We start from the raw sequence: 17,725 nt of genomic DNA, 5'->3' as shown, positions 1-17,725 counted from the left end.
CACTGAAGAAATCAAAGAGGAAATCAAAAAATACCTAGAAACAAAGGACACGAAGACCCAAAACTTATGGGATGCAGCAAAAGCAGTTCTAAGAGGGAAGTTTATAGCAATACAATCCTACCTTAAGAAACAGGAAACATCTCGAATAAACAACCTAACCTTGCACCTAAAGCAGTTAGAGAAAGAACAATAAAACCCCAAAGTTAGCAGAAGGAAAGAAATCATAAAGATCAGATCAGAAATAAATGAAAAAGAAATGAAGGAAACGATAGCAAAGATCAATAAAACTAAAAGCTGGTTCTTTGAGAAGATAAACAAAATTGATAAACAATTAGCCAGACTCATCAAGAAAAAAAGGGAGAAGACTCAAATCAATAGAATTAGAAATGAAAAAAGGGAAGTAACAACTGACACTGCAGAAATACCAAAGATCATGAGAGATTACTACAAGCAACTCTATGCCAATAAAATGGACAACCTGGAAGAAATGGACAAATTCTTAGAAATGCACAACCTGCCAAGACTGAATCAGGAAGAAACAGAAAATATGAACAGACCAATCACAAGCACTGAAATTGAAACTGTGATTAAAAATCTTCCAACAGGGGCTTCCCTGGTGGCGCAGTGGTTGGGAGTCCGCCTGCCGATGCAGGGGACACAGGTTCATGCCCCAGTCCGGGAGGATCCCACGTGCCGCGGAATGGCTGGGCCCATGAGCCATGGCCACTGGGCCTGTGCATCCAGAGCCTGTGTTCCACAACAGGAGAGGTCACAGCAGTGAGAGGCCCACGTACCGCAAAAAAAAAAAAAAAAAAAAAACAACAAAAACTTCCAACAAACAAAAGCTCAGGACCAGATGGCTTCACAGGAGAATTCTATCAAACATTTAGAGAAGAGTTAACACCTATCCTTCTCAAACTCTTCCAAAATATGGCAGAGGGTGGAACACTCCCAAATGCATTCTATGAGGCCACCATCACCCTGATACCAAAACCAGACAAGGATGTCACAAAGAAAGAAAACTACAGGCCAATATCACTGATGAACATAGATACAAATATCCTCAACAAAATACTAGCAAACAGAATCCAACAGCACATTAAAAGGATCATACACCATGATCAAATGGGCTTTATTCCAGGAATGCAAGGATTCTTCCATATATGCAAATCAATCAATGTGATACACCATATTAACAAACAGAAGGAGAAAAACCATATGGTCATGTCAACAGATGCAGAGAAAGCTTTTGACAAAATTCAACACCCATTTATGATAAAAACCCTCCAGAAAGTAGGCATAGAGGGAACTTTCCTCAACATAATAAAAGCCATATATGACAAACCCACAGCCAACATCGTCCTCAATGGTGAAAAACTGAGAGCATTTCCACTAAGATCAGGAACAAGACAAGGTTGCCCACTCTCACCACTCTTATTCAACATAGTTTTGGAAGTTTTAGCCACAGCAATCAGAGAAGAAAAGGAAATAAAAGGAATCCAAATCGGAAAAGAAGAAGTAAAGCTGTCACTGTTTGCAGATGACATGATACTATACACAAAGAATCCTAAAGATGTCACCAGAAAACTACTAGAGCTAATCAATGAATTTGGTAAAGTAGCAGGATACAAAATTAATGCATAGAAATCTCTGGCATTCCTATACACTAATGATGAAAAATCTGAAAGTGAAATCAAGAAAACACTCCCATTTACCACTGCAACAAAAAGAATAAAATATCTAGGAATAAACCTACCTAAGGAGACAAAAGACCTGTATGCAGAAAATTATAAGACACTGATGAAAGAAATTAAAGATGATACAAACAGATGGAGAGATATACCATGTTCTTGGATTGGAAGAATCAACATTGTGAAAATGACTATACTACCCAAAGCCATCTACAGATTCAATGCAATCCCTATCAAACTACCACTGGCATTTTTCACAGAACTAGAACAAAAAATTTCACAATTTGCATGGAAACACAAAAGACCCCGAATAGCCAAAGCAATATTTAGAACGAAAAACGGAGCTGGAGGAATCAGGCTCCCTGACTTCAGACTATACTACAAAGCTACAGTAATCAAGACAGTATGGTACTGGCACAAAAACAGAAAGATAGATCAATGGAACAGGATAGAAAACCCAGAGATAAACCCACACACGTATGGTCACCTTATCTTTGATAAAGGAGGCAGGAATGTACAGTGGAGAAAGGACAGCCTCTTCAATAAGTGGTGCTGGGAAAACTGGATAGGTACATGTAAAAGTATGAGATTAGATCACTCCCTAACACCATACACAAAAATAAGCTCAAAATGGATTAAAGACCTAAATGTAAGGCCAGAAACTATCAAACTCTTAGAGGAAAACAGGCAGAACACTCTAGGACATAAATCACAGCAAGATCCTTTTTGACCCACCTCCTAGAGAAATGGAAATAAAAACAAAAATAAACAAATGAAACTTCAAAGCTTTTGCATAGCAAAGGAAACCATAAACAAGACCAAAAGACAACTCTCAGAATGGGAGAAAATATTTGAAAAAGAATCAATGGACAAAGGATTAATCCCCAAAATATAACAGCTCATGCAGCTCAGTATTAAAAAAACAAACAACCCAATCCAAAAATGGGCAGAAGACCTAAATAGACATTTCTCCAAAGAAGACATACAGATGGCCAAGAAGCACATGAAAAGCTGCTCAACATCACTAATTATTAGAGAAATGCAAATCAAAACTACAATGAGGTGTCATCTCACACCAGTCAGAATGGCCATCATCAAAAAATCTAGAAACAATAAATGCTGGAGAGGGTGTGGAGAAAAGGGAACCCTCTTGCACTGTTGGTGGGAATGTGAATTGGTACAGCCACTATGGAGAACAGTATGAAGGTTCCTTAAAAAACTAAAAATAGAATTACCATATGACCCAGCAATCCCACTACTGGGCATATACCCTGAGAAAACCATAATTCAAAAAGAGTCATGTACCAAAATGTTCATTGCAGCTCTATTTACAATAGCCAGGACATGGAAGCAACCCAAGTGTCCATCAACTGATGAATGGATAAAGAAGATGTGGCACATATATACAATGGAATATTACTCAGCCATAAAAAGAAATGAAATTGAGCTATTTGTAATGAGGTGGATGGACCTAGAGTCTGTCATACAGAGTGAAGTACGTCAGAAAGAGAAAGACAAATACCGTATGGTAACACATATATATGGAATTTAAGAAAAAAAAATGTCATGAAGAACCCAGGGGTAAGACAGGAATAAAGACACAGACCTACTAGAGAATGGACTTGAGGATATGGGGAGGGGGAAGGGTAAGCTGTGACAAAGTGAGAGAGTGGCATGGACATATATATACTATCAAATGTAAAACAGATAGCTAATGGGAAGCAGCCGCATAGCACAGGGAGATCAGCTTGGTGCTTTGTGACCACCTAGAGGGGTGGGATAGGGAGGGTGGGAGGGAGGGAGACGCCAAGAAGGAAGAGATTTGGGAACATATGTATATGTATAACTGATTCACTTTGTTATAAAGCAGAAACTAACACACCATTGTAAAGCAATTATACTCCAATAAAGATGTAAAAAAAATAAATAAAAATAGAAAAATAAATATATAAATAAATAAATAAAGATGGAGCCATGCAAACTGGACTCAAACACAGAGCCTGGAAAAAGAGCCTGGGAAAAGCCCTGGAACGCCAGCCCTCCACCCGGGCCGACACACACCAGGCCCTGCCCGACCCTCACCCCACTGGGGCCCCCTTGGGAGAAGGGCGGGCAACGGGGGGGTGTGATTCTGGACCACGGTGCCCTCCCTCCCAGGGGGGAGCGAGCCAGGGACTCAGACACCACAGGTTTCTTTGTAACTCAGCCTGACCACCAGTTACGAGGCCTCCTGTCAGCCAAAGCACCAGAGGTGAGAACACCCCAGGCCGTGTGGCTGGGTGAGAATAATGCCAGAAGGTGTGGCCTGCAGGTTTGCTTAAGCCACGCTCCTGGACCAGAAGCCACCCCGCCTCTGGCCCCAGGAAGCCAGCCTAGGCACTCACCGTTGTCAAAGTCAATGTACTTGGTGATCTTGTGCCACGTGCGGTAGTAGAAGTGCCGGACCTGCTCCTTGTTCTTCACCATGCTGGCGGGCTTGCCTTTCTTCTTGTATTTCAGAGCAATGTTGTTCTGAATCGCTTCAAAGTCTTTCCCATGCTGGAAAAGAAAGTCCACATTAAAAGCACAAGGTTAGGGGCTTCCCTGGTGGCGCAGTGGTTAAGAATCTGCCTGCCAATGCAGGGGACACGGGTTCGAGCCCTGGTCCGGGAAGATCCCACATGCTGCGGAGCAACTAAGCCCGTGCGCCACAACTACTGAGCCTGCGCTCTAGAGCCTGTGAGCCACAACTACTAAAGCCTGTGTGCCACAACTACTGAAGTCTGCGCGCCTACAGCCTGTGCTCTGCAACAAGAGAAGCCACCACAATGAGAAGCCTGTGCCCCGCAACAAAGAGTAGCCCCCACTCACTGCAACTAGAGAAAGCCCGCGTGCAGCAGCGAAGACCCAATGCAGCCAAAAATTAAATAAATGAATAAATAAATAAATTTATTTAAAAAACTAGATTGTCTAATACTTTATAAAATAACACAAAGGGCGATAATAAAGCTAACTTTAAAAAAAAAAGCACGAGGTTATAGGGAAGGTGGGAGGGAGACACAAGAGGGAGGAGATATGGGGATATATGTATATGTATGGCTGATTCACTTTGTTATAAAGCAGGAACTAACACACCATTGTAGAGCAATTATACTCCAATAAAGACGTTAAAAAAAAAAACAACACGAGGTTACAACAAGACAGCCTTCTGTACAATGCAGACACTTCCTGAAAAGGGAGAAAAGGGACTGCTGTGGTTAAGCAAGTATCCTTCATGGCTCCTACTTGTGCATGAACTTCAACCTGGCTTCCCCAGAACCTCAGGTTTCAATTAGAATAATGGATAATGCAGCAACAGAACTATCATAGCATGTGGATACCAATGAGGCAAGGACCCTGGAGCAGTAGAAACATGAAGCTCATGACTTAGACAAAGGGCTTAATCTCCAGAGTTCTTTAGAGCCCATGAAATGACACACCCCCACGAAGACAATAATCAGAAGACACAACACAAGGATGGAGGGGCTCAGGGTGCTGTACATCTGGCATCTTAAAATAAAACAACACATCAACTATTCAGAAACAGCTTCACTGATTTGATCATACAAAAGGTATTCTATGTTCGAACAGGGATAACAAATATGAATGTTTATTAAGAGAATCATGCGGAATATGCTCTGAATACATCTATGGGCCTTCCTTCAACACCTCCACGCAAAAGCTGAGTACATCTTAGATTTTCATAATGGAATTTATGTTCCAGAGAACAGTCCCCATCAGTGCTGTTCTGGTACTGATGCAACGATACTACTGATACTAGTAGTGATACTAGTACTACTAGTACTAGTAGTGATACTACTCATCAACTACTGATACTTTTATCAAAACTACATCAGTACTACTACTACTGATACTAGTACTGATACTATTCATCAACTACTGATACTTTTATCAAAACCAAGCCAGCAAGAAGCACTGGGAAGGACCTGGAGGTAATGGCACCCCAGAAGCATTGAGCACCTCTGGTACCCAGATCTTGGTTTCTAAATCCCACTTTCCAAAATGAACCACGGCTCCCTGGAAAAATGGTCAATGCCAGGTCTGGGGCAGGGAAAATACCCGGTGAGTCTAGAATATCTTGTGGTGCCAGAAAGTGAGAAAGTGCTCAAAGCATAAAGGGAACATGTTAGAAGGACACAGCAGCCAACCTGAAGAGGTTCCCAGTGGGCAAATCTAGAACAATCTGAGCAACAAAGTCACAATGATATGAATGGATTATGACCCATGGAAGAGAATAAGTATCCCTGGGTCCATACAGGTATAAAGAAATAATTGAATAAATACATAAATGGAGGAGAAGGGAGAGCTTTTCCTTGCATGGGATTTCCACTTAATAAATGTAGAAAGAATAACAGAATCAGAAGGTCATCACTGGGTAAACACCACAGTAATAGTTGTTCCAGGTAAGAAGAGGCAATGGTTGCTTAAATTAGTGGGAGAAAGAATGATGAGAAACAGGGTATTTACATAGTCTCAAAGTAAAAAAAAAAAAAGAAAAAAAGACTTGGCAGTGGAGAACCTGGGAGATGCCACCTGAATGATGCAGTGATCAAGGTTCACACAGCCAGGCCTGAGACAGATCACACTGCACACTCTGGACAGGATGCACCAAGGATGCACAGCAATCCCACAGTACTCTTGACAGAAAACCAAAACATGAACTTATCCGTGCGGAAACATCAGGTAAGCCCAATGAGGGGCACTCTATGAATGAACAGACTTGGAATCTTCAAAAATGTCAAGGTCGTGAGAGACCAGGAAAAAAAGGGAATACTGAGGGACCTGTCCCAGGTGGGAGGACCCAGGAGCCATGGCAACCAAATGCAACGTGGGGTCCTGAACCAGAATAGGACATCAGTGCAAATACTGATGACATTACACTAACTCTCCTCATTTTGCCGGTCACCCTGCAGTTACGTGGGTGTCAGGAAAGCGGGTTAAAGGGCATGTGAGCATTCTCTGTACTCTTTTTCAGCTTTTTCCAACTCTGAAATCGTTTCAAAATTTAAGGTCAAGGGCTTCCCTGGTGGCGCAGTGGTTGAGAGTCTGCCTGCCGATGCAGGGGACACGGGTTTGTGCCCCGGTCCAGGAGGATCCCACATGCCGCAGGGTGGCTAGGCCCGTAAGCTATGGCCGCTGAGGCTGTGTGTCCGGAGCCTGTGCTCCGCAACGGGAGAGGCCACAACAGTGAGAGGCCCATGTACCACAAAAAAAAAAAAAAAAAAAAAAAAAAATTAAGGTCAAAAATTAAAGTGCTATGGGACTTCCCTGGCAGTCCAGTGGTTAAGACTACACACTTCCACTGCATGGGGCACGGGTTCGATCCCTGGTCAGGGAATTAAGATCCCACATGTCGTACGGTGCAGCCAAAACAAAGAGTAAAAATCCTCAAAGAATGAAAGCTCACTCACTGTTTTAAAAGAAGCAATGGCAGGTGAACCAGAGCAAGGCAGAGCTGCACCTAAAGTGCCTTCCTCCAGCGTCCAGCTCAGGCACCACCTCTCCCACAAAACTCCCCTCAGCTCTTGACCAAGAACCGTGACACAAATAAACACACACAGCCTCTAAATCTCAGGACTTCGTTTCATAGCTGGGTTAACGAACCCAGAGGTGACCTGACAGCCCAGATGGGGACTAGAATCTGGGCTTTGCGACTCCTCATCCCACGTTCTCAAAGGACACTGCCTTCTGAACTCTTGTGGCATCTGTCAGCATATACCTTCTGAGAGTCCCACTTCTTCTGTGCCTGTTACCTTTTCCCAGTAAGACTGCCAGCCCCTTAGGGGGTACTTCTTTGCATTTCTATACTTAGCCATGAACTAGGTAAATAAAGGGTGGTGGCAACAACAGCAACAGTGAAAAAGGCAAAGTTGAAAGAGAAAACGATATGGAGGTGAAGCACACATTTCAAAGACTGAAACGAGAACTCGCAGTATTTGTACAGCTGTCACAGAGATGGCAGGAAACAGGAGATGCCCAGCAGCTGGATTTGTAGGACACTGGGAAGTGCACACAGAACACGGGAGGGGAAGCACAGCAGATATGAGGCCTCCAGCAATTATCGACCCAGTGAAAAGCAAGCAGAAGATGCTGGCCACGCGGCTGCGAGTAAGATAGGAATCAAGACTGGATAGCAATACGGACAGACAGACGTAAGAAGGGAAAAGGAAAAGTTGGCAACAGGCTTTGTGAAATGGAGTATAGAAGATGTTGAGGACAACCATGCTGGTCCAGGCGTTCATCCCACTGGTCTTCCCGCCAGCTCCCTGTCACGGGGGCCACAACCTTTACCCCTGGCCACAGGGAGGAGTCTGGGATGGGACCAGCCAAGCTGAGTTGTGTCCAGAACTGTCCTAACTAGCATGGAGGAGGGGTTGGGGAGGCACTCTCGCCCCTGGGGAGCACCTGAAGCAGGAGAGAATAAGCACAGAAATGTCACCCCCAACACACGGGGTGACAGGCAGAGGCCCAGTGACACCATGGGAGTCCCTGCACACAGTCAGGCTTGATCCAGTCCCTCCGGCTCCCTCCCAGTTCAGTTCTGAGAGCTGCTCAATGCTCGGTCTTGCCCCTCTGCGCTACTCTGAGCTGGGTCTCTTCACTTGAGGCATAGCTCAGTCAGACGAGAGTGCATCAGAAAGGCAGGGAAGACCCTCATCAACACTGCAGAGGCCTGTGCTGAGCACCACACCCCACGGGTGAAGATGCTCGTGGTTACATACGCCCTAGCTGACCAGCCGGTCATCAAGGCCCCACCAGAGTCCCACTGAGTTTTGGTCAGACACACGAAGCAACAGACATAAAGCCCACACTTGTGCATGCGCTCTCTTGCTCTCTCTCTCACACACACACATACACACACATACAATTTGGGATACACCAATAGTACCAACCGTAGAAAGCATTAAGTGACCTGAATAGCCAATTATTAATTATTGTTATTATTAATCAAGGATTTCAGGAGACCTCAAAACACCTACCTGGTAGAAAAGTTAAAACAAGAAGCCTAGCCCGATGAGAGGGGAATGAACTAATTCCCCTGAAGAAAGGTAAGGGCAGGTCATTAACATGGATTTCTTCTCCTGCTTTTCATCAACAACCATGTCTCCCCCACGCTCCTGCAACTGAGTAGCCAGACTGCCTGCAGAGCCCACTTTCTCCCTAAGACAGAGGGGCCACACCAAAGCAGTAACTGTTTCAGGTGAGAGTCAGCAATGGCTGCTGATTCTGAGAACACTCCAGGAATCACAAGTCTTCTATGCCTAACAAACAGCTTAAAGAAGGCACCATTTGGGCATATAATCTATAAAAGAACAGCCTCTGTACTTTACCCTAGAACTGTCCAGGGAAGAAAAGGAACACACTTGAATGTGTTTGAATGACTTCGCATCTACCGGAACAAGCCTCATGTGGACATTTCATGCTCTCCTCGGACAACAGAGTCAGGCAGCACCAACACGTGGCCTCCTCTATCCAGGAAGGGCAGAACTGAACCATCGACCCCGGAATGGGGCAGGCCAGCCACGGGAAAGCTCTGAACTCGGCTCTGCGTCCTGTTCTCTGCCCACAGTCAGGTGTCTCCTGATCTATGAACACTCCATGGTTTCAGTTCCAAAGCCTCCTTCCTCTGAGCCTTGTTTCACAGGCTTGGCTAGACTTTTCTATCACTCCGATTAGTTCACTAGTAAAAGAATAAGGCTCACTGACCAAGTAACCTACTCTTGATACTACATCCCAAAGAAGAAGTCTAAAATATGGAATGTGCACAAAGATGTCCATGGTAGCATTATTTACAACAGAATCTAGAAGGAACCACAAAAATCAACAATACGAAAATGGTTAAGTAGAACAAGGACTGGCCAGAGGGTAAATATTTAGGTGTTGCAGGGCCACAGGTACTGCAGGAACCACACTGTAGTCAAAGACAATGTACAAGTGAAGAGGCTGAGCTGTGTTCCAATAAAACTTGATTTACAAAAAACAGGCAGTGAGGGCTTCCCTGGTGGCGCAGTGGTTGAGAGTCCGCCTGCCGATGCAGGGGATGTGGGTTCGTGCCCCAGTCCGGGAAGATCCCACATGCCGCAGAGCGGCTGGGCCCGTGAGTCATGGCCGCTTAGCCTGCGCGTCCGGAGCCTGTGCTCCGCAACGGGAGAGGCCACAACAGTGAGAGGCCTGTGTACCGCAAAAAAAAAAAAAAAAACAGGCAGTGAGCATGTGGGTCATAGTTGCCTTCACCTGAAGCAGAATATTTATAAGCATTAAAAAAATACTGAGCAGGGCTTCCCTGGTGGCGCAGTGGTTGAGAGTCTGCCTGCCAATGCAGGGGACACGAGTTCATACCCGGGCCCGGGAAGATCCCACATGTCGCAGAGCAGCTGGGCCCATGAACCATGGCTGCTGAGCCTGCACATCCTGCGTGTCCAGAGCCTGTGCTCCGCAACGGGGGAGGCCACAACAGTAAGAGGCCCGCGTACCGCAAAAAAAAAAAAAAAAAAAAATACTGAGCAAAAGAACTACAAAACACCATGAAAAATGCATTTAACGTTAATAAAAAAGTATGTTCTCTATAACTACAAAGATGTGGAGAAACAAAACCCGGAAGTAAAGATGGCTGGCAGGGAGCACGGCCGTTTCATTGGGCTGTGGGATGGGGGAGGAGCTTCTCTATGTTTAGGACTTGCCACTCTGTCCCCAGTCAGCTGTGATGTCTCTCTGGGTTGTGCTGGCTGCTCTGACTGATGTGGCAAGTGTCCCCTGGCCCCTCCCTCTCGGGGACATCCCTCCTGAATCGGCCCAGTCAGCTGTGAGAGGAAGGCCCAGAGGGAAGGGCACCACTCTTCAGGCCAGAACGTATTTCAGAGAATCTTAGAAAAGAAAAGAAGCAAACGAAAACACTTCCTAACAGCCACCTCACGAGTAACAGCTTTGAAAGTCACAGCGAGGAGGTAAAGGGCCAAGGTCAGAGGTCAAGGCCTGTGCCTGGGGACCCACAGGCAAGGGGTAAGAGGCCAGGAGCTTCAGCCGCCTCCTTGGGCTGCAGGACCCACTCACCTCGTACAGCCCCTCGAAGAAGGTGTTCTTGTCCTCCGTGCTCCACGACTCCCACTGACGCCGCACCTTCTTGCCTTCTTCCTTCTCACCGCCTGAAGACCCTAAGTTCCGGGAAGAGGAGCGAGAGCCCCCTGCAGGGGCAGCGGGGGCAACCCCGGACCCATTTCCAGCTGATGATCCGCCACCGTCAGCTCCTTCGAGAGAAAGAACCATATAGCCATCTGTGTCGGAAAGCGGGCTGCCCCGGGGCCCACCCGGGCCCCGCCCCCAGCTCCACCAGTGAGTGACATTGTCCTGCCCTGGCCTCTGACTCTCGAGAGAAAGTTTTAAACAGTGAGTAAAAGGAGAGCATTTATGTGGCACCACCAGAGCACAAGGACAAGGTCCCACCGAAGCACACAGCTCCTTTCCCACTGTGAACTAAAACCACACGGCGTCTTTCCTTCTCAATTGAGGTTTGAGGTTAAATTTTTTCAAATAAATTGAAATTCAAACTCAAAAAAACATTTAAATGTATATAAGACACTACCTTCTTTGAGGTACAATCAATACTTAAATATGGACCACGTGATACCTCAGCACCCTTTAAAAGTCCTGGGACTTCCCTGGTGGTCCAGTGGTTAGGACTCCACGCTTCCACTGCAGGGGGCAAGGGTTCGATTCCTGTTCAGGGAACTAAGATCCCACATACCGCATAGTGCGGCCAAAAAAAAAGGTCTTAAAACTCCTTTTTCCTGATCACTTTCCACCAACAAAATCTGGTGTTCTGAGAGTGACCGACAACCCACAAATGCTCTTAAAGCATCAGTTCCTAATCTCAAGACAAGTCCTTGAAAAACCCGCCAAGAGGGGAGAGCACGTAAAGTACAGCATGGGGGCACCAAACGCCAGGCCGGGACTGAGAACTCTGTGCTCCCAGGAGAATGCAGGCAATAAACCAGAGGTAAAGGTCACAGATAACAATTTTACGACCTGACCCAAACCTCCCACCCATCTCAGTTCCTTCCTCTCAGAGGGAAGTGGAACTCCCCAGCATATTCCTGTGATAACCAGCATTCTCTTTTCACGGAACTGCAGGACCATCCAACGGTGAGAAATCTGCAAACTCTGAACAACGAGGGTGAAAAGAATATCATAAAAATAAAAGTACTTTAAAAAGGAAAAGCTAAACAAATACAGATTATTGTTAAATGCTTTCTTAATGAGATAATCACGAGCTTTTCCATAAAGATCCACTTCCTTGTCAATCTGGTGGGGGCCCTGGACAGCCATGTGCACACTGGGGCTCAGGGCCACGTTTCCCTCACCCCCTTTGGCTCTGCCTCCAAAGGGGATGAAAGACAATCATGAGAAATAAAAGAAATGAAAAAAGTAAAAGTCCGTTATTCCACATATGTTTGCAAAGACTATCCCTGAAGAAACACAAGAGCAGGGGCTGCCTGGGGTATGGGGCGGGGGGTGCGGGGGCGAGTCACTCTCCCCTCTTACACCTTGTTGTGTCTTTGTGCACTGTGGGTCCATGTAATTACATCAACATGAGTATCTGAAAACAGTTGATCCCATCAGTCAGCTATCAGAAAGCAGAATGTTTTCATACATGCAGAAAAAACTACTCGGCTACATGGAATGCGTTTGATTCTCTCATGTGGAAAGGTGTATCAGGCTAGCAGTGAGCTACCTTCATAAAGCGACACGAGTGGGTAACAGAAATCACTGTTCATCAGAGCTGTAGTGCCCAATTAGACAGCCACTAACAAGGCTATTTAAATTTAAATACTAATTAAAATTAAATAAAATAAAAACCCCAGTTCCTCAGTCACACCAGTCTCATTTCTAGTAGTCAGTGTCCACATGTGGCCAGCTGCTCCTGTGCCGGACAGCACAGGACCTTACTATCACCACAGAAAGTGCCACTGGCCAGCACTATATTTGAATGTTCAACCTTCACGGTCCTAAACACACTGTTACAGAATAAGACATAATCAGGTTTAAAGCGTTTCACGGCTGCTCCCTTCCCATCCCGCAGGCACAACAGAACTGCACCTCAGGATCTCTGAGCTCCAGAGTGGGCAAAGGACGCACTGAACATGTGGTCTGACTTTGTCCATTCCTCACCAAACCAAACCAAACCCTGACCTAATTAATGAGCTTAGCACATCCCCAGATGTTTTCAACAGGTGTGGCAACTTAGAGCACATTTGCAGGGATAATCAGTTTCATTCCATTTCTAGTAGGTCAGAGACGCTTTGCTATGAGCTGAAGACTGGGTTATGAGTGCTGTTTAAACTCCACTCTCGGGACTTCCCTGCTGGTCCAGTGGCTAAGAGTCCCAGCTCCCAATACAGGGGGCCCAGGTTCGATCCCTGGTCAGGGAACTAGATCCTGCATGCTGAAACTAAGACCTGGCACAGCCAAGTAAATAAATATTTAATAAATAAATAAATAAACTCCACTCTCAAAAGAAGTTCTGGTTGATTTGGAGCCCACAGTTCCTCACGTGTACTCATCTGAGGAAGGGCTGTCTGTCTACCTCTGCACCACCCACAACAAAGGATTTCAGTGTCATTTTCAACTTTTGACAAAACCCTCACTAAACTCTCTTTTTCCAAAACAATGGCAACTTGCTGACAGTCACAGCTCAGGTTTACCTTTGCCAGCCCACACTGGTGTCAATATACTTGAAAGTAACACACACACATTGTTAAAAATTCTATAAGGCAAACGTCTTGCTGGCTTTTATGAAATTTCACTGGATTACAACACTGGTGACCTGAGACATGGAGGATGAACAGTGAAGAAAAACAGAATGGAAGCGTCACTGAGCTGAAAAGGACCAAAGGGGTAGCACACAGAATACACCAAACCAGCAGATGTGAAAGAAGGTACAACAGTAAAAGTGGCTCCGTGGAGGCCCATGAGGCAGCCAACCACACTGCGGAGCAGCGAGCCACTCTCCCCCCGCCAGAGGTCAGCTGAACAAATGCTCAGCCTCTCCTGTTCTCATTTCAAAAACAGTATGTCCTCAGTAGAGGAAAATAAAGCAAAACGAACTTTCAGAAAAGAAAGCAAATCACCCTCAGGCAACCATTTCTAACATTTGATGCTAGTCATTCTAGACCTTGAATGATTTTTAAAAGTAAAGTAAAATCACAAAACTTTAGGGGGGAAGGAGAACATGGCACCTGGTACATCCCTGAAATTTCAGATAAGCAAGAGGAGAGAGATGCATCACTGCTTTACCTCAGGTTCCTTCAAGGGCCGCAGCTCAAGCAGAAAAAAAACCAGGAAGCAGGATCAGAGACACTGGTAGAACGAGATGGTGACCCAGGAAAAGTTCAGACAAAAACAGTGATGACCGAAGGGGGAAGACAGAGAAGCAAGCAAAGAGGACAGAAGCAGCAGGAAGGTAAGGGGGGGAGACAATTTTGAACAAGGCTGAGTGGGCGTGGGGGCTCTCCCTGGGGGTGGGAGTGGGTGTGTGCCCAGCCAAAAGCACAGGGCCAAAGTCAACACTCTACCTGTGTCTGTGTTTCTGAGGCCATAAAGAGGGTTAGCGAGAGTCTGCACCGTGAGACGTCAGTATCCGAGGAACCAGAAGAGAAACGATGCACAAGAATGGGAGCCCCGCAGCGAGCTCTGTGAAAGCAGGAAGAGCCACACCAGGCATCACACAGCAAAGGCTCAGTGAGAGCTTGGGAACTGACACGGCACAGGCTGGGGGCTCCACAGCTTGCCCTGCCCCTCGCCCACCCAGGCCCCTGGGACCCAGTGCCTTCCCTCATAACCCACTTCAAGCCACAGTCCTCTAGCCACTCAGGGGCCACCTGGCTTCTCCCCTTTCCCGTTTCTGCTGCCACTTTCCCAGGCCAGCTCCACACCACCTCTGAGCAAGGTGATTCTAACAACCCCCTCTCTGGTCTCCCAGACCACCAACCCCACCACAGCCACTCTCCAGGGCTCACATTTGAGGGACACAGACGCATGGCCTCGGTCCACCTTTTCTGCTGCCCATCCATCCATCCACTCCAGACAAGCTAGACTGCCCGCCCTCCTCCACATGCACCCTCCCAACACCCGAGCAGCAGAGAACCACCCATCTGCCCGCCAGGGAAGCCCAGACACAGGTGGAACAGCCTACCCAACACATTGCCACCCTGCCACCGTGCCCGCGGGCCTGGATGTGACGGACACGGAGGTGCACAGCCCCATGGAGCACATCCAAACGCCTGCTCCCTTCTGTCCCCATGGTGTGCAGTCACCTCTTTTCAGGACGGCGAAATGGAGGCTCTGAAGGCGGGAAAGCCGTACAGTCCCTGGGCAGCAGGAGCCAAACCAGAGCCCCGGACTCACACTCCAGACCTGGGCGTTGTCCTCCAGGGACACATGACATCGTGGTGGCTGCCACCGTGTCAAGGCTGCTTTGGTATTTATGACACCAGAGCCACAAAAGTCAGAAGCTAGAGGGAACTTGATCTCAACGTCCCCCTCAGTCTGTGACAGATGACGAAATAGGTTCAATGACTGCCTGGTGCCACCAGCCAGGGAGTGGCAGGGCTCAAGACTCTGGAGGATGCTGTGACTTAATTAGGGGAGACGCAGAGGATGTAGTCACAGTCCATCACAGCATACAATCCCGTCCTGAGCCTTCCTCTGGAGCTCGCCGAACTTCTTTCCAAGCGATATATCAAAATCCCAGAGGGACGGAAAACCCGCCGAACTCAAGGGCGTCAGAAATGTCCATCCCAGCAGGAGGGGACACACGGGCCTCCCTGACCGGCTCCACCTGCTCTAGACTAGAAGGGCATTCCTGGTGTCTTTGTGCCCACCTGCCCCTGCCCCCACCCCAGCTCGGGGCACCTCCTGGCGCAGCAGAGAGCACAGCCCAGGAGGGGCGGCACACACCATGCGGTCCCAACACGGCCCCCTCAGGTCGTGGTCAGTCCAGACGGGAGGTGCGATGCCAAGGCTCCCAGAGGTGCTTCCGTGCCTCTCATAACGCACACATCCGTGTCACATGCTGAACAGCCAGACATGGCTCAGGGGACACCCTCCCTACCAGGGTCACGCAGAGGGGAAGACGTCAAGCAAGCCAATTCCCAGTCAGAGTGTCACCCAACAGACAAATCCAAATGCCTCCCCTGGGCCCGCTGCTGTCCCGAGAGCTGCGGGCCTCCCACAAGGATCCCTCCTGGGCATTAGTCGCTCCATCTGTCTCTAGGGCCCGTCCCGGGTCCCCCTCAGCGCCCTCCACATGCAGACCAGGGCCAGCCACCCTCCAAGACTTCTTGTTCCTCCCGCAAACGATTGAGAAAAACACAACTATAATCCCTGTGTTCCTACTAAAACATATGCCCTCCTCGTCGAATACTATGATGGTTTCCTAATGGTTTCTGTAGGTAATTCTTGATCTCCCACCCAAACCACAGACGCCGGGAACGTCTTCTTCTCCCAGCATTTCACACGTGGTTCTTCAGTGGTAAGAACACTGCCATTACTTGATGTGATAAACTGCACAACACCATCCAGGACAAAGCTGGTTTTCACATTTGTGACTCTGCTATCTGAAATCACCCCTCTGCTATCCTTGTATCTTTGTATCACCAAAACAAGACACAACGTACTACATGAAATGAAAATCCTGAAATATGTATGGTTGGCAGGCACAAGACAATTCCAGACACTCACGAGACACCATGGAAACAACACTGCTGTTGACACTAAAAGTCAAGGAAGTATTTGAAAATTAGCTCAGCCTTCAAACCAAAACGCAACTGTTACCTTACCTACTTGTCCATACTATCTATTCACATCTCTGACGTGAAGCAAATGCCATCTGTACAACTCTGAACTGAATCATTCACCCAGAACCTCTGGTTTACGAGTATTTTCCTCTCTGTCCTGCATGGCTACATCATGGTCTCTGAAGTGGCCTGGGCCACAGGTCTCCTGACCTACTGTGCCCGGGGCGGGGCAGGGGGGGGGGCTGTGTCACACAACAGGACCACGTGTCATGGTTGTCATGTATTCCCCATACATAGCATCACACGAGGAGTGAGGTGTGTACTGGACAGAGGAGGGAGAATGTCCTGGCTTCCTTCCTCTTCTCCCAACAAGGTCTGAGGGCTTTCACAGAGCTTGACATCCCCACCCAGGTGGGACACTGGGATGACAGTCGTCATGTACTGGATCAGACTGGGCACAAGAACCACAGAGCTCCAGCCTTGGTGGTTTCGAGAGGGTCAGATGTGTCCCCCTGCCCTCAGAGGGTACAGGAAGCAGGGATTTCACCCAGCCACCCAGGCCTGGCCCAAGTGCCTGGTGAGGGAGGACAAGAGTGACCGCAGTGCAGACTGTAGGTGAAGCCACACCAAGCCCGGGGCCTCCCAGAAGCAATGGCTAAGCAGAGCCCGCCAGGGAGACAACTGCCCTGACTTCAGGCACTGTACCCCAGGACCCCAGTCATCCTGCACAGCAGACTCCTTCACCCCTGACTTAAGTGCAGCTTCAGCCGCTGGCGTACCGGACCCACTTTGAAAGTAAGGAACCTGAAGTTCAGGCAAGTTGAGCACCTCTCCGCTGCCCCCAGCTGAACTGGACACAGGGGCTCTGGGTGGGGAAACCGGGTCTACTGACTGCTGGCTCACCCTTCTTCCCTAAAGGACAACCTTCTCCCAAAGGTCGACCGCCTCAGGGTGAGGTACCTCATAAGATGTCTCTTAAAAACACCTAGAAGCCACAGGCAGGCCCCAGATTATGAAAAATATACTTTCTGTACACTGATTCGCTGATTCTTAAGCACAAGCACAGAAAAGCCAGGTGACACGACCCAACTGTGGAGACGGTGCATCTTAGGACTAGCTCCCCCGACTCTGCGGAACAAAGTACCTGGGTGGGGGAGGGAAAGGGACAGCAATGGAAATGGAGGGTCTGACTCTACCTCCACC

The 17,725-nt window shown here is 47.6% G+C and overlaps 1 protein-coding gene across 4 annotated transcripts in view; it reads right to left on the bottom strand.

Moving 5' to 3' along the window:
- Nucleotides 1–17,725, bottom strand: part of CRAMP1 (cramped chromatin regulator homolog 1) — a 68,397-nt gene that overhangs the window by 44,601 nt on the left and 6,071 nt on the right. For all 4 annotated transcript variants that reach the window (XM_032605078.1, XM_032605079.1, XM_032605080.1 and 1 more), the window contains exons 3-4: nt 10,782–10,975; nt 4,076–4,229 (exon numbers count right to left, since the gene is read on the bottom strand). In XM_032605078.1, the coding sequence (XP_032460969.1) occupies nt 4,076–4,229; nt 10,782–10,975 (348 nt within the window). The remainder of the gene's footprint in view (nt 1–4,075; nt 4,230–10,781; nt 10,976–17,725) is intronic.

This window comes from Phocoena sinus, chromosome 15, assembly GCF_008692025.1.
Source record: "Phocoena sinus isolate mPhoSin1 chromosome 15, mPhoSin1.pri, whole genome shotgun sequence".
Lineage (NCBI taxonomy): Eukaryota > Metazoa > Chordata > Mammalia > Artiodactyla > Phocoenidae > Phocoena > Phocoena sinus.
This window is presented reverse-complemented; position numbering and strand designations above follow the sequence as displayed.